At 38.6% G+C, this 18,255-nt stretch overlaps 1 protein-coding gene across 1 annotated transcript in view; it reads left to right on the forward strand.

The window, feature by feature from the left end:
- The window catches only part of Cntn3 (contactin 3), a 394,581-nt gene that overhangs the window by 133,784 nt on the left and 242,542 nt on the right, over positions 1 to 18,255 (forward strand). Inside the window, exons 4-5 of the mRNA XM_055628433.1 lie at positions 4,157 to 4,332; positions 15,328 to 15,489. Coding sequence (XP_055484408.1) covers positions 4,157 to 4,332; positions 15,328 to 15,489 — 338 coding nt within the window. The remainder of the gene's footprint in view (positions 1 to 4,156; positions 4,333 to 15,327; positions 15,490 to 18,255) is intronic.

Here is an 18,255-nt window from a genome sequence, read left to right on the forward strand (position 1 = left end):
TCCCATTGTGGTTTAATGACTGTTTAATGACTGGGCTTTGAATTTCTAGGTCTGACCTACTCTTACAGTCTGGTTTATATTGCCAACATGATGTTTGCATCTTATTTTTATTTTCTTCATCTCTCCTTACACAGATGTTTGAGGCCCCTTCAGTAACCCTTCAATATTTCTGTCCTTCCAGCCTTCAATCTTCTGTAACTTTCTTGCTTGGTCTGACCAGCTGTTAGTTGCACAAGCATTTCTTGTATCAAGGGCTCTTTTGTGTCTAATCTAAGGTACTTTCTGAATTGGTCCTACAACATTTCTAGGAACTCTGCAGTTTTTACAAAGTTTCCCTATTATATGCTGAAGTCTGATTCATATTCTGGAACTGGAATACTCTTCCAATTAAGTATTCAAGGAATCCCCTCATGTGAACTAGGTGTACCTCATTATTATTATTCATACAGGATATTGGTTGGGGAATTTTTCATCTGCTGCTGCTATACCCTGTCTTTCACAGGTTATGATCTTCTTATCACCCCCTTCTTCTAAGTAGATAAGAGAATAGTCAATATTGGTATCTATTCAGACTAGTTATACAGTTAACATCTAAGTAATTGATCCAAGTGATCAATCACCTGGATGGATTTTCTATCAGAGGCTTCAATTCCCTTTTAAAATTCAGACCTCTGAATTGTTAGGGGATATGACTGGCAAATTTTAAGCTCCCACCCCCCCACACACCTAAGGGAACCTTCCTAATGGGAACATATAATGAGGAGGTTCCTTTTCTGGGAAAGGAACATGTAGAATATCCTTCTGATATCATCCATGTTTTTTTTTTTCTTGGGGGGGGTGATGGGAGTATAAAGGGAGCTGAGTTTCAGGAACAGGAGGAAGAGAAACCTTTTGGAAGGAGGTGGGCTTGAGAGAGCAGGATATATTAGAGTTGGGTTCAGAAGGGATCCTGGCATGAGAAGAAGAGGCAGATGATCATAAAGACCCAATTTTGATGGTAGGTTCTCCCCCTTTTGTTTGCTTTGTTATGGTGCTGTTTCCTAGGAAAGAGGGTACCAGATCCTTCTGTCCAGCAAAGAGTGCAATCTACATCTGGACTCACCATATCTATGTTATTAATAAAATCTAAGAGATTTCAGAGCACCCAGTCTTCTTGAGGCCTAAATTTTGTTAAAGAACCACTGATTTAAGAAACCATGCCTGAAGCCAAATAAAACAATCATATTTAATCATCTGTTGTTTAATCATTACTGCTTTGTTCGGGGACGGTGTGTCTCTCTTGTGCTGTAGCATGTGACCCCTAGGACTATCTGAGGGAGTTTTATTCTTAGTCATCTCAGTTTTTTATTCTTCTCTTAAACCAAAGTAGAAGTCTTATTTTCAACCCCTGTCTGGGGTTGTGATATCTTTTTTTTTTCTTATTATATATATACAGCATTCTGCCTGCATACCAGAAGACTGCTCCAGATCTCATCATAGTTTGTTGTGAACCATAATATGGGTACTGGGAATTGAACTCAGGACCTCGGGAAGAGCAGCCAGTGCTCCAGGCCAGGGTTCTGATATCTTGATTAGAGGTTCATCCTTCACCTTTTTTTCCTATTGTGAAAATCCTTGGAATGCATTAAGACCTCCTTTTGTATTATATATCTAATATCACTTATGGGTGAGTATATACTATGTGTGTCTTTCTGCTTCTGGGATACCTCACTCAGGATGATCTTTTCCAGTTCCCTCCCACCATTTGCCTGAAATTTTCATGATTTCCCTGTTTTTTATTTTGTTTTGTTTTGTTTTTCTGCTGAGTAATATTTCTTTGTGTAGATGTATCACAATTTCTGTATCCATTCCTCAACTGAGGGGCAGCTGGGTTGTTTCCAGCTTCCGGCTATTACAAATAAAGCTGCTACAAATATGGTTGAGCAAATGTCCTTGTTGTATACTTGAGCATTTTTTGGATATATAGGATAAACATACTAAAATCTGTACACCTAAAGAAACTAATTAAGAAGGAGGACTCTGGCTAAGATGCTCAATCCCCTTTCAGAAAGATAAAGAGGATGGACATCAGAAGAGGAAGAAAACAGGGAACAGGATATGAGCCTACCATATAGGGCCTCTGAAAGGCTCTACCCTGCAGGGTATCAAAGCAGATTCTGAGACTTATAGCCAAACTTTGGGCAGAGTACAGGGAATCTTGGGAAAGAAGCAGGAAATAGTAAGACGTGGAGAAGACAGGAGCTCCACAAGGAGAGCAACAGAACCAAAAAATCTGGGAACAGGTGTCTTTTCTGACACTGACACTCCAACCAAGGACCATTCATGAAGATAACCTAGAACCCCTGCACAGATGTGGCCTATGGCGTTTCATTGTCCAATTAGGTTCCATAGTAATGGGAACAGGGACCATCTCTGACAGGAACTGATTGACCTGTTCTTTGATCACCTTCCCCTGAGGGAGAAGCAGCCTTATCAGGCCACAGAGGAAGACAATGCAGCCAGTCTTGATGAGACCTGATAGACTAGGCTCAGAAGGAAGGAGAGAAGGACCTCCCCTATCAGTGGACTTGGGGAGGGACATGGTTGGAGAAGGTGGAGGGTGGGTGAGATCGGGAGGGGAAGAGAGAGGTTGCTACAGGGTGGATACAAAGTGAATAAACTGTAATTAATACAAATGAAAAATAAAAATTTAAAATTAAAAAAAAAAACACACACACACATACACAAAAGACTCCCTCTTGGCTATTGGCGAATATGTATAAACCTCCAAATGGGTTTTAGAGCCCATGATCTCCACTTTGTGCTTCATGAGGGTGTCCTCCAGTTAAAGGTTTCTAGTACATTGTCTGAATCACCTTCTCAATCTCAGGCCTGGTGACTGACTAGAACTGTGACTTAGGAGGACACACTTGCTTTGCCTTTCAATGGACACTTCTGTTGCACTCAATCATAGGACCTTTAAGATGCTTCAGAAAGTAAGAGGCTAGAATTCTCAACTTTTTCCCACTTTGGTCTATGCTGATAGGTACCTGGTCCCTCGCATGCTTGCATAGGGCCCTTACTGCTGCACTCTCGATCTACCTTCAATTTGAGGTTACAGTTATTAGTAAGGGCGACCAAATATTTTATAAATTAGGAGAGTCGTTTCATGCTCTATAACATGAACACCTGGAGTTAACCTTTGTGAAGCAGACATTATTTTAGCTATTTTCTCAAAATTCCTATTCTGAGCAGTTGAGCCCAGTATTGTAATTTGCTAAAATGTATGAATAATGCATTTTTATTACCAGATTTTGGTTTTCTGGGAATTGAGTGAATCAAATTGACAATGTGAATACATCCTTATTATCATGGCACATGAGTGGGTTTGTGATGGAGAAATCTACTTGGATGGACTAACATACTTAGTGTTTAAAAAGTTTTACTTTTTAGTTAAAAGTTATTTAAAAATAAGATTTTTTTTTTTTTTTTAGTTTTCTCTAATTTTTCTACCATTAATAAACATATCCCCAGGGTTTCTGCCTTAACTTTTCCAGCCCTACAGGTGGTGTTAGGGTCTTTTACTGCCTTGCTGTAGTGTAGATAGCTCCATAGAGGCTTCAGGAAAGTAGAGAAAGAATGCCGCAGGACAGGTCTTTACTCAGACAAATTGAAATGGAGAGTTGAACAGTTACCAATTAATTGATTAAATGTGCTCAGTCAGGCCAGATAAATCAAAGAAATGTGCTACCCCCTGAATGGGTTGTCAGCGTGAGATTGGCCTGAAGTTTCTGAGATAATTACCTCAACTTTCTGCTTCATCTTCACTCACATAGACCCAGCCTGAATTTTCCCCTAGTGAGATAGTGAACAAGCGAAATTATCCCCAGCTCTTCAGAAGACTTTTAAACATCTGTAACTTTGAGATGCTATTTTGCTATAATTTCTACCTAACTTTACTCTTTGCTTTGCAAAAATGCATTATCTGCACTTTTTGAATGTTTTTCAGATGGGTGTCTTTACTGGCCTAAAGCTTGTGGAAGGGCTTCTGCCCTAACATCTTGAATGTTGAGGTTCTAAGCTTCAGATGCTTAACGCATAGTTTGTAACATCCAGCTCTCTATTGAAGCAAAAATCTATAAAGAAAAGAAATAACCTTGACATTTATTTTTTTTAGATGGCAGCTGAATGGCAGTGATATCGATACAAGTCTGGACCATCGTTACAAATTGAATGGAGGAAATCTTGTAGTTATTAACCCCAACAGAAACTGGGATACAGGAAGTTACCAGTGTTTTGCAACAAATTCTCTTGGAACTATAGTGAGCAGAGAAGCCAAACTCCAATTTGCCTGTAAGTTTATATTTGTAAATATATCAAAACCAATATTTTAAAATGCAAATATATGTCTGTGTGGTCACCTAGAAACATTTGGAAAAAGATGTGACTTTTAAGATCAAAAATTGGTTGAATAATTGGGCATTGTTTTTGGACCCTCTTTATGTTCTTCTAGAGGGACAGAACTGATAGAATAGATAATATATGTGCATTTATTAGAATGGCTTATAGGCTATGATCTGCATAGTACTGTAACAGCTGTCTACCAACACAAAGGTGAATAATCTGTTAGTTGTTTAGTCCACAATGTATGTCTCAGCTAATCTTTGGTCTGTTGGAATCATGAAGTACATTTTAATACCAGGGAAGGATAGATAAACTTGCTGGTAAGAAAGAGGGTTAACAGGTTGCAATGCAAAAGCTTCCTTCTTTCATGTCCTGTGACATGCCTGAAGCCTCAAATAAGCCAATTGAGGAAATTCCTGGCAGGTGTGTCCAGATACCTGGATTTTGGCAGATTCCAGATGTAGTCAACAAAGGTTAGCTATCACAGATCCCAATCTAATATAAAACTGAGACATGCAAACCTGTGCCTGTGTATATTCTACATTGATATTCTGCAAAAGTTCTGCCCCGGGATTGAGAAAGCATGCGGTTAAAGCTGTACTTACTCGACAGTGACTATGTGTTTTGCCCTGAGCTGGAATTGAAAGGCAAATAAAGTTCCTGTCCTGGTGGACCTTATTCTTGAACATTCAAATTAGAAATATATTCTACAGCTTTGAACAAAACTAAGGGATATACAAGGAGTAAACAATAAAATAACTTATTTGATGACATATGTGCGGCTTTGTTGTGGTTTTGTCAGAAGTGATCTTTCCCCATCCTCTGCCACAAGTGACCTTCAATTCAACCCCATTGAGCCTGGGCATTGAAGACCATGTCTACACCACATCAATGGACCTAGAGTCACAAGGGAGCCAAACACATTCTCCCCCTTGAGAGTTTAAAACTGGAACCAGAGAACCAATGTCATTTTTATCTGTTTCCTACCTCTTTTGTTTGTTGGTTGGTTTTAGTTACTTGTTTGGTATAGAATGCACATCATAATCACTTGGATTTAATGTTTCTTTAGTTCTTTTACATGTCAATAACTCAGAAATTGGAATATGTTAGTTCTTATAATCTGGTGGTATTTACTGCTGCCCCTGCACAGGCCATAAGGAAAATGTTGGTGTGTCATTTAGTGTGTGGCTTATTCTTTTGCAGTCTTCCTTTGTAATGGCCATGCTTGGCTTTGCTCTTGTCATTATAGTCTAATATGTTTCTTATGTTAAGCTCACCATTCTGTATCCTATATCTACATGTATTTTAAAGGACTTATTTATTCTTTTATGGCTCAGAGAAAATAACAGTGGGCAAAGCAAGAATGCAGGAAACACAGAGAGTACCGTCTCCTGGCCACTCCTCTCCATGCTCTCCTGGCTACTACTCTGCCATGCACTCCTTGCCACTCCTCTGTTCTAGCCACCTCCACTTCCATGCTATTCTGGCCATAATTGGCTGAAAACAATGAAACAGTGAGCCAAAGAAGCCTTTTCTTCTTTGGTCATTTTTTTTCCTGGTCACTTGCCAAAGTGACAAAAATCTGAGAAACACTAAAGTCAACCTTCTATGTAGCTGTCTGAAAGTATGCGTTTTAGACATGGATATTGGCATGGTAAAGATCCCTTGACCCTTGCATTCTTGGTATCAGTAAAAAAAAAAAAAAAAAAAAAAAGAAAGAAAGAAAAGGTTAGAAAGCGCACTATACCTCAACTCTTCTCTCCCTACCCCTTCCTTTTCCTCTTCCTTGCTTCCCTCTTCACTTATTGACTTAACCTTACTGTTTCTTGGTAGGGTCTTTGCTTTTCTGAGTGAGCATGTTCCACATCATCGGGACACATTTTCACTCTGTCAGTACTTGGACTCCACCTCAGAAAGTGCTGATGACCCCTCACGCTTACCTTCAGCATTCTCATCAGCCATAAATGCATTAACTACTCCTAATCTGGGCATCTGGCTGCACATTAGTCTGGCTATACAGTAAGATTCTTTTACCTTGTGATAGTTTATATTTTTCGGTGTTTCCCTGGATCTTCACTTTGAAGATTCAGAAAGCAATCTTGTTCCCAAACCTCTTAAGAAATTTCACTAACAAAGTAGGAAAGGTGTTCCTTTTAATTAATGTGTTGGGACATACATTCTGGTAAAGAGGTTAATGAATGAGATTATTATTAATCATTAATTGTAATAGCAGTAGGAGGTATTTAATAATTGTTAGAGTAGATTATCTTAACTTGGGAATGAGGACAGAATATAACACCGATACATAAATGAAAGGAGGCGTGGCGGTGGGGATAGAATGTTTGTGTGGCAGGATGCTCAGAGAAGTCCTGGCTGTGTTTACTGAAGGCAAAGACATGGTAAGCATTGGCTCTGAACAGTATTCCCCATCCCATTCAGGCTACACTATATATCCTGATGTTTCACCACTCTTGGTTTCTGTCAGCAAGGTAGAAAGCTCAGCACAGAGGAGTGGATGCGTGAAAATATAGCCATTGCCTCACTTTAGAATGGCTGTAATACAGAGACTTTGTGTTTTTCTTTTTTAATATTAATAAACATTAATATTATTTATTACAATCTCTTCACTTTGTATCAGGGCTGTAGCCCCCTCCCTCATCTCCTTTCTGTCCCACCTTCCCCCCTTCTTCTCCCACTATGATTCTCCCCTAATCCACTAATAGGGGAGGTCTTCCTCCCCTACTGTCTGATCTTGGCCTATCAGGTCTCATCAGGGCTGCCTGGATCCTTTTTCTCTGTGGCCTAGTAAGGCCATCTATCCAGGAGGAGGTGATCAAAGAACAGGCCAGAGTTCATGCCAGAGACAATCCCTGCTCCCCTTGCTAGGGTACCCCCATTGAGACTGAGCTGCCCATGGGCTACTTCTGAGCAGGAGGTCTAGGTCTTCTCCATGCATGGTCCTTGGATGATTCATCAGTCTCTGCAGACCCCCTTGGGCCCAGAATTGTTGGTCTCCTGGTGGAGCGCCTGTCCTCTCCAGGTCTCCTATCTCCCCTCTCCTCCATTTAAAATATGACTGGTAAGATAATTAAGACATAGTTATTCATAGTACACAAACCACTTTTCTTTGGGGATTGTCACTGTCTTTCAGTAGATTGTTGAATATACAAACAAATTATTGACAGAAGAAATATGTGAAAGAATGTGAATTTTACATATATTTTAGTAATTGGTTGCTGTGTAATATGTATGTAATTTTTCATATCTGTTGGAAGTGTTTTCAAAATTTCTTAATTTTATATACTGGAGGTCTAAAAGTGTTCAAAGCTCACATGTGCTTAATCTAATTGATTATTTTTGCCTTACTGTTAAATAATTCTTGATTATATATTTTTTAATTTTAACCATGTTTGAGATGGAATGTGTTTATAAAACTAAGAATTATACAAAATGAACAATGGGATGAAGAAAACATGAGGAATATCTATTACTAGGTACTTACTGATTAGAATTTGAAATATTTGAAATGTCATTTATTTTCCTAAGGGAGAAAAAAAAAAGAACCCTAGTGTGAATCCTTTCTCCTCGCTGCTTATATAGATGGTTACTATGCTAAATTTAATGAATTTCATGTGTGGGCATTTATCTGCATTTTGACTGCATGTACTTCTAAAAGCATTTTTACCATTTTAAATTTCTTAAGGGCAATTAACAAAATACATATTTGTAAAACTTTTTATTCCTTCCTATGCTTGGAAATACCTGTTGATCTACAAAGTCGTGTATACTTGCTTTTATTTAAAACTAGTTATTATCAAGTTTTTAACATACATAAATCTGATCAATGCAAAATTGGTCTTATGTGATTTTTTAAAATTTCTTTAATAATTATAAAGAATTCAAGAATTTTTAAAGTTATTGATATTTGTATATCTTTCTACTATATGAAAATTCTTAAGAATGTATATTTTCATTCATTGAAAACTACATATATGTATACATCGTATCTTGATCATATCCACATCCACTTCCTCAATCTCACTCATCCAGAATCCATTCAACACAATCCCTGTCCAACTTCCTGTCTTCTTTTATTTTATTTTTTTATAAACCACTGAGTTCAATTAATGCTCCCTCCATGTACTCATTGTAGGGATAATGCACCTGAGCTCTGACAATCCATCAGCTTCCATACTCCCATAGAAATAAGACTCCATCATACCAGAAGCCATTAACCACTTGGCTCCTAATTCCTCACCACTCTGTGGATATCAGTCTTTTAAAAATTATGTCCTTTATGTGTTATAAATGACTCTCTTTTGTCATTTATGTGTATCTTTTATGTATATCAATATCTACTTTGTATTTTTAAAGATTTTTTTTTTTTTACTTAGTTTTAGACTGATTTTCCTGCACAGCAGGCCTATGTCTTCCTGGAGCTCTGTTTCATGTATTTCTGTACTTCATGGCTTGGGTCTAATGTTTTTTTTCCTTATTCCTAATGTCCATAGTTTTAATGTACAGTGTTCTCAAATGTGCCAAGAAAGAATGAATTATGCAGTTATTTTAGCTAGACTGTCTGCCTTAAATTGTTATATGGGGTAGTTGACTGAAAGACTGGACCATATACTGTGCTGGAAATAATTTTCATTAGAATAATAAAACTGCTTCTTGACTGGCTTATTTCTGTTTCTGTTCTTGGGGATATCTGATGCCATATTGATGGTATTCTATATTGAGGGTCCCATATTTCCCAAAGAAATCATGTGGGATTTTCTTTTTCTATGTAAATTCTGAACTTTCAGAATAATTTGTTTGGTTCTTGAAAATGTTTTATCTTGTATCCTAATTACACCATAGATTTTAAAGCCAGGAGTCTTTGGCGAAGAATTTTATATTTTCCTTTTCTTGTATTTTTGTTTATGAGTAGTGTGATGTATGCCTTGAGCCACTGAAATGAGATCATTGCTCTTCCCAACTATTTCAAATATTCCAAATCTATATCCCTTTGACATTTACATACACTTCTTGGTAGATTACCAACTCCTTATTTGAACAGGGTTTTCATATCTGTTATGACATTTTTACCCAGGCTTGTATATTTGTTTCTCATTTGTCAGTGAAAGACCTTCGGTTTTAAAATTCCGTGATTTTATTTTTAGGGTACACTTTGTAGAAAGTAACTTACATGCACTTATATTTGGGAACAAAATCTATGCACAAGTTGTTCATTGGTTAAATTTGCTCTTTGATAATTTCATACAAATCTGAAATATATTCTTTTCACTTTCACCCATTATCCTTTTTCTCTCCTACCTTTTTAATCCTTCAGGCTTCTCTACAGGTCATTTTTCTATAGTTATAGCTTTTTGTTTGTTTGTTTGTTTGTATTCTATGTTAATTTTTTACTTTATTCTCAATAGGTCATTGAACCAATGATTTTTTTAATTAATTCCTTTTTTATTAATTACAGTTTATTCACTTTATATCCCAGCTGTAGCCCCCTCTCTCTGCCCCTCCCAACCCCTTTCATCTCCTCCTGTACCCCTCCCCAAGTCCACTGATAAGGGAGGGCTGCCTCCCCTTCCCTCTGACCCTAGACTATCAGGTCTCATCAGGAGTGGCTGCATTGTCTTCCTCTGTGGCCTGGTAAGGTTGTTCCCCCCTCAGGGGGAGGTGACCAAACAACCAGCCATTGTGTCCAGTGTATGTATTTTGTGAAGGGTCAGTACTGTTTCATTGATGATCACCTTTTTCCATTGGTCTAAGTGTATATTTCTTTAACCCTCACTCTTAAAAAGATTATTTTGTTTAAAGTTTAGGATAATAGTTCCAGGCACCAGATCCCAGTTTATCTAGGCTTGAACACACTCTCCCACTTACCAGCCATGTGGTTTTGGGGAAGAATAGGGTGCCTTGTTCTTTAGGCTCCTTGTGTATAAAACCAAAATAGCAGGGTCTTTCATATCAAGTGTCAATAATAGATGAAACTCTGCATACATAGCACATAGAGATCAAGTGGTACAAAGCCAAGACCTATCATTTCTGTATGATTTAGATTTTCTCCTAGGAGTGATGTCTCATGAAACCTAATGGGGGCTTTCAGTGTATGCTTTCTACTTTTCTTGTCCCTGGATTCAATCTCTGCTTCTATGTGCTCCCTTTTACACACATTCCAAGTATTCTAATAGTTTCTTCTCCCTTCATTCCTTTATTTCTTCTTTTCTTTCCAGTGCCTCCATGGTCTGCAGTCACCTCCTTAGCTCTATACTGAGTCATCTTTTCTCTCTGTTATGCCTAATTTGTTATTAAACCAAATGTCAAATGTTTAATACTAATCAATGAGTATGTTTCTCTTGTCTAGACATCTGTCTTGTCATTTTCAGATGTTCATGTTTTCTATTCAAACTATCAAATTTTTTCTCCAATAATGATGCTTTTTTTCTTTGGTATTTTAAAGTATAAAGAATTCAGACACTCTTCCTTTATAGTGGTGATTTCCTAACTCAGCATATTGTGAGTGTTATTCTGTGATTTGTTGATCTTCTGACTCTCATTTGTGTTGAATATTTTTACCTTTATTGTTGCAAATTTGTGTTTCAGCAAAGTTTCTGACTTCCTATGCAAATATGATTCTTCTTATTTTTGTGTGAATGAGTATTCACGTCTAGCAGCTTTTATTGTTGTTACCAGAAACCTCAGGGATATAACTAACTGGGGCCTTATTGCTTGTTAGAGTATTGAACTATATAGCTAACCATTTCATCATCTTCACCAGCTTGTGGTGCACAGTTACTGAAGCTGGAAATATGGAGTCACTGGTCCAAAGAGCCCCCTGTAAGCCTCATGCCATTATCATCATCAAGCAGTAGATAACTTTGCATTGATTAGGGACAACTTGAGTGTTTTTGATTCATTAACACTGAACTCATAGACAATGACATTGAAGTTCATGTCTGAACAAAGATTTTCTTTCAATTCCATCCCTCCCCCCATTGGGATACTACACAACCGCAGCCATGTTTTCTCACAGAGAAACCCTGGACAACACTTCCAAGCTATACCAGGAGGCTGTATTAGTTAGTGGAAACACCAATAGATAAGCACAAATATATGAGGAATGTGGCATTCAATGTATTAAGGAAGGACAGTCATTCCTATTGAAAGGGGTCAAACAAGACTGAGAGGACCACTTCCTTCCCATTTATCTGGGAGTACATGATTAGTGGACTTAACATCTCACTCCTCTTTATGTTCAACACCACCCGAAATACTACATTTTAGGTGAGGCATTTTATTGGGTAGATCACTTTCAATGTCTGAGGTAGATGGCTAAGGAAAATTGATTACATGTTAAATACTTATAGAAATCTAAGCCCTGAGAGATTGGGTTGACCAGAGCAACACCCTGGTTGAAATACAACACCTCTCCTCTATTCAGTTTTATTTTACATTCTTTCTGGTTACTTATAGTCATTTCTAGCAAAAATAAAAATATAATGCAACATTCTAGAAAATAAGAAAGGTCTTAGTGTTTTTTTTTTTAATTTTTTTTTTCTATATTAATGACAGGTTATTTACTTTGTATCCAAGCTGTAGTTCTTCTCTGAAAGTCTGGTAGAATTCTGTGCTGAAACCATCTAGCCCTGAGCTTTTTTTTGGAAGGGAGACTTTTGATGACCGTTTCTATTTTCAATCTTTCTACCTGATCTTGACTTAATTTAGGTAGATGAAATCTATCAAGAAAATTGTCCATTTTGTTTAGATTTTCAAATTTTGTGGCATATAGGCTTTTGTAGTAAAACCTAATGATTGTTTGGATTTCCTCAGTGTCTGTAGTTATGTCCCCCTTTTCATTTTTGATTTTGCTGATTTGGATAGTTTCTCTCTGCCTTTTTGTTAGTTTGGCTAAGGGCTTCTCTATCTTGTTGATTTTCTCAAAGAACCAGCTCTTGGTTTCATTTATTCTTTGAATAGTTTTATTTGTTTCTAATTGATTGATTTCAGCACCGAGTTTGATTATTTCCAGCTGTCTGCTCCTCTTGGGTGTATCTGCTTCTTTTTTTTTTTTTTTTCCTAGGGCTTTCAGTTGGGCCATGAAGTTGCTTGTATGTGATGTTTCAAATTGCTTCTTGAAAGCACTTAGTGCTTTGAGCTTTCCTCTTAGCACTGCCTTCATTGTGCCCCATAAGTTTGGATATGTTGTGCTTTCGTTTTCATTGAATTCTAGGAAGTCTTTAATATCTTTCTTTATTTCTTCCCTAACACAGCTGTCATTGAGTAGTGAGTTGTTCAGTTTCCATGTATATGCAGGCTTTTTGCTGTTTCTGTTGTGGTTGAGGCCCAGCTTTAGACTATGATGGTCAGATAGGATACAAGGGATTAGTTCACTCTTCTTGTATCTGCTGAGGTTTGCTTTGTGACCAACTATATGTTCTATTTTGGAGAAGATTCCATGAGGTGCTGAAAAGAAGGTATACTCTTTTGATTTTGGGTGGAAAGTTCTGTAGACATCTATTAGGTATATTTGATTTGGGGTCTTTGTAAGTGCCCTTGTTTCTCTGTTTTGCTTCTGACCAGATGACCTGTCCCTTGGTGAAAGTGGAGTGTTGAAGTCTCCCACTATTAAGGTGTTGGGATCAATGTGTGATTTCAGCCTTAATAATGTTTTAGTTACAAATGTAGGTGGTCTTGTATTTGGAGCATAGATGTTCAAAATTGTGATGTCCTACTGTTGGAATTTTCCTTTTCTGAGAAGGAAGTGCCCTTCCTCATCTTTTTTGATTAATTTTGGTTGAAAGTCTATTTTATTAGATATTAGGATGCTACTCCCACTTTTTTTCGGTCCATTTGCCTGAAAAACATTTTTCCAGCCCTTTACTCTGAGGTAATGTTTATCTTTTTTGCATAGGTGTGTTTCTTGGATGAAGCAGAATGTTGAATCCTGTTTCCACAACCACTCTGTTAGTCTGCGTATTTTTATTGGAGAGTTGAGACCATTTATGTTGATAGATAATAGTGACCAATGATAGTTAGTTCCTTTTATTGTGGAGTTGGTGGTCTTACTATGATTCATTGCTTTTTTTTTTCGTTTAATTTTTGTTGGGAAATTATCTGTATCCTATGTTTTCTTCGGTGTAGTTGTTTTCATTGGATTGGAGTTTTCATTCTAGTATCCTCTGTAGGGCTGGGTTGCTGTGCAGATATTGCTTAAATTTAGTTTTATCATGGAATATTTTGTTTTCTCCATCTATGTTGATTGAAAGCTTTGCTGGGTATAGTAGCCTGGGTTGGCATCTGTGTTCCCTTAAAGACTGAATGACCTCTGCCCAGGCCCTTCTGGTTTCATAGTTACTGATGAGAAGTCCGGTGTGATTCTGATTGCTCTACCTTCATATGTTACTTGACATTTTTCCCTTGCTGCCTTTAATGTTTTTTTTTTTTGTTTTGTTTTGTAGGTTTAGTGTTTTGACTATGATGTGATGTGAAGTATTTCTTTTCTGCTCTAGTCTATTTGGTGTTCTGTAGGTTTCTTGGATGTTTATGGACATCTCTTTCTTTAAGGTGGGAACTTTTTCTTCTATGTTTTTCTGAAAATATTTTCTGGTCTTTGGAGCCTGGAGTCTTCTCTTTCATCTATTCCTATTATTCTTAGGTTTCGTCTTTTCATGGCGTCCTTGATTTCTTGTATGTTTTGTGTTTGGAACTTTTCTGATTTTCCCTTTTCTTTGAGGGAGGAATCAGTTTCAGCCAGTGTATCTTCAGCACCTGAGATTCTCTCTTCCATCTCTTGTATTCTATTGGTGATGCCTACCTTTCTGATTTTTTTTTCTCTAAGTTCTCCAGTTCCAGGGTTTTCTCTGTTTGTGTTTTCTCTATAAATTCTAATTGTGTTATCATGCTTTACACCATTTCCTTCATCTGAGTGAATGTGGCTCCTATTTTTTTGTTTGTTTGTTCTCTATAAGTCTCTAATTGTTCCTGTACGTGGGCAGTTATAGTCTTCTGTATTTCTTTGAGAGAACTGTTCATTTCCTCTTTTTGTTCCTTTAGTAACTGCATAAGCATAGCTTTAAAGTCATTTTCTTGTATTTCCGCTGAATTGAAATATTCATTGATTTTGGGGGTTGCTGGTGGGTCCATGGTGTCCTGATTTTTGTTGAGTGAATTCTTACGCCTACCTTTGGCCATTTGCTTATATGTGATCTTCACTGTTTTTTCCTTGAGTCTGAACTTCAGACTGGAACTGTCTTTCTCTGGTCTCTGGAGTATTCTTCAGGAAGATCAGGGAGGTCCAGGGTTTTGAGGGTGTGTGTTGCTGCTTAAATTGTACCTAAGGGAGGAAAACCGCTGGAACAGAATCGTTATTGCGGGGGAGTAAGCGTGTATGTGCACGCGCGCACACGCATGCGTCTTGAAGGGGAGTGCTAGAGATTGTAGGTGCTTGGGATATGCAGGTTGGGAACAAGCGCAGGAGGGTATGTGGATCCTGGCGCTTAACCACAGATTGCAGGCACAAATGATCTGCACAAGTTTCCTGATTGCCCTGTGGTCTCCAGTCTGTGGAGAGCTCTGCAGGCTGGGTGGGCTCTGAGGTCTGTGGCTGACGCTGCAGGCGGGACAAGTACTGTGTTTTGGGCTCTGTGTGTCCAGCCCTGTGCTCTGTGCTAGAAGTTATGAGCACAGCAGGCTGGGATTTGTTCTCTGAGTTGGGAAGCGCTATGTGCTTCCTCTGCTGCTTCCCCCTCAGGCAAGGCTGGAGATTGGAGGTCCTGGGGGAAATGCCAGGGGTTTGAATGTTCTCAATCTCAAATATCAAGGAGGTAGATCTGTGCTTGGAGCAGGCAGCACTATGTGCAAGCAAGCTGTGTGCACTGTGGGGTGCCTCCTCTACTTCAGCTGCTAGTTGCCATAATTCCAGTAACTCTGGTAACTCCGCTGCAGCTTTCCTGTTGGCTGCTGTGCCTCCACCTCTGCCACTGCTTCGGACCTTTATGGGGAAGCGCCTGGGAATCCATTCCCCAGAAGCCCATGGAGATGTTCGCAGTTCACCTGTGTCCTGTTGGACTCAGATCAGGGTTTGTCCCCCTTCTCCCCAGACTCTTCGTACCATTGTTTTGTGTTCCACAGCCCCTCGACTCACAAATTCGGAGTTTCATCTCCTCTGAATATGGTGCATGCACGCTGGTTGCCGCCATCTTGGATACCCTGAAAGGCCTTAGTTTTAAATTACATATCATTTCCTATAAAATGATTAACACTCATGTTATTTTATTTGGCCTGATCTGGGCATGGATTATCCTTTTGTTCAGCATATCTATATTATATTACTATAGACCCATTGGTAGCTGTCTTGATAGTCATATTAACAATTATTATACCAGCTTCTTATGTTCTTGCAATTCTTATTCATACTAACAATACTGGGTAAAAGAATAATGATGGTAGAAAATCTGACAGACCAAGGAAAAGCTCTATTTTTATAAATGAGAAGGGAAAGTTTATTATAGCTTCATACACATAAGAACAATAAGCAAGTACTCAACAAGGACATTTGCTCAACCATGTTTGTAGCAGCTTTATTTGTAATAGCTAGAACCTGGAAACAACCCGGATGTCCCTCAATGGAGGAATGGATACAGTAATTGTGGTACTTTTACACAATGGAATACTACTCGGCAATTAAAATCAAGGAAATCATGAAATTAGCAGGCAAATGGTGGGACCTAGAAAAGATCATTCTGAGTGAGGTATCCCAAAAGCAGTAAGACACGCATGGTATATACACAGTTATAAATACCTATAATATATGATAAACATACTGAAATCTGTACACCTAAAGAAGATAAACAAGAAAAAGGACCTGGGGTAAGATGATCAATCCTCACTTAGAAAGACAAATGGGATGGACTTTGGATGTAGGAGAAAACAAATAGCAGGACAGGAGCCTACCACAGAGGGCCTCTGAAAGACTCTAAGTAACAGTATACCAAAGCAGATACTGAGACTCATAACCAAATCTTCCGCAAAGTGCAGGGAATCATATTTCTAACAGGATCTCAAGGGCAGGCTCTTTGACCTCCCCCCCCCAGGGGAGGAGCAGTCCTGTTAGGCCACAGAGGAGGACTTTGCAGCCAGCCTTGAAGATACCTGATAAAACAGGGTCAAATGAAAGGGGAGGAGGTCCTCCCCTATCAGTGGACTTGGAAAGGGGCAGGGAGGAGACCAGGGAGGGAGTTGGGGAGGGGGAGGGAATGAGGGAGCAGGATACAGCTGGGACACAGAGTTAACAAATTGTAACTAAAAAGAAAAATAAAAATTAAAAAAAAAAAGAAAGAAAAAAGGGGAATTAGTAAGACGTGGAGAGAACAGGAGCTCCACGAGGACCAAATATATCTGGGCACAGGGGTTTTTTATGAGACTGTTTCTCCAACCAAGGACCTGTATGGATATAACCTAGAACCTCTGCTTGGATATAGTCCATGGTAGGTCAGTATCCAAGTGGGTACCCCAGTAAGGGGAACAGGGACTATTTCTGATATGATCTCAATGGCTGGCTCTTTGGCCCCCCTCCCCCAAGGGACGAGCAGCCTTGCTAGGTCACAGAGGAGGACTTTGCAGGCAGTCCTGAAGATACTTGATAAACCATGGTCAAATGAAAGGGGAGGAGGTCATCCTCTATCAGTGGACTTGGAAAGGGGCAGGGAGGAGATGAGAAAAGGAGGGTGGGATTGGGAGGGAATGAGGGAGCAGGATACATTTGGGATACAAAGTTAATAAACTGTAACTAATATTAAAAAAGAACAATATAGCATATACAGAGCTTAATATTAATTATAATTTCATAGATAAATCATGGCACACATTTCCACTACATTCCACGGCAAGCACAAGCATATGGACAAATGTTCGAATCATTTTGCTGGTGGTCTGGTTTAGCAAGGAGCATAGCCCTTTAAGGCTGCAGGGATATATAGAAATTATTGAGAACTGAGAATGTAACTCTTGTTTCCACGTAAGCAATGAAACCCAAGTCAACATGTTGTCAAGATGATAACATCATTCTCTTTACTCTCATGACACTGCCTAGCAACCACTGAAAAACCCTAACTATGAGTCAACTTTGCAACTTCAGGTTTATTTCAATCTCACCTATTAATTTTAGATCTAGCTGGCATTGCTCCAAATCCTATGAAACTACCATTCTGTCATTTCTTGAGACTATTTATGCAGTAAAGAACATTAGTGACTAAGAAACAGGCCTTGTGTAAATATTAGTAGGTTCTTGGACGTGTTGCAGAAATTCACTTCATAAACAGTGGACTGCTTTCCAGTTTGTCATAGTTCATGCTTCGTAGCTCTCCTCCCTTCTAGTCTCAGGTAAATTTCTGCCAGCTATGCATCAATCTGTATCAGTGACAATGTCTAGCTTACCTATTCTCAACTGTCTTGATGTATCTGATCAGGTTTAGAGTCATGAGCTTTGGTAAAAGATTTGAGGGTTATGCAGTTCTTATCTTTAGTTATTATTAAACTGTCATTTTCTGATAGTAGACACTTTTCATCAATAAATCTTACTGCTTTGTCTTCCCACTGCAGGCAGAATCCTCTTCCCACTATCCTCTACCATGTTTTGATGTCATAAGACTGGTCTATCACTTTCTCTTCCTCAGTTTCCCAGTAACATGTCCTGGTCAGTTCTTTTTTCAGAGCCTCTCCTTTTCTGTCTTCTGCCCAAGAACCAGACTGAATCTTTCAATTTCATTCTGGACAATCCCATCCTTTCCTGAAAAACAAAAACAAACAAGCAAACAAACAAAAATAAACAAACAAAACCCTCCAATGCTTCTATGTGAGAATCAGGATACATTT

Source organism: Psammomys obesus, unplaced genomic scaffold, assembly GCF_907164565.1.
Source record: "Psammomys obesus unplaced genomic scaffold, mPsaObe1.curated_primary_1811, whole genome shotgun sequence".
Classification (NCBI taxonomy): Eukaryota; Metazoa; Chordata; class Mammalia; order Rodentia; family Muridae; genus Psammomys; species Psammomys obesus.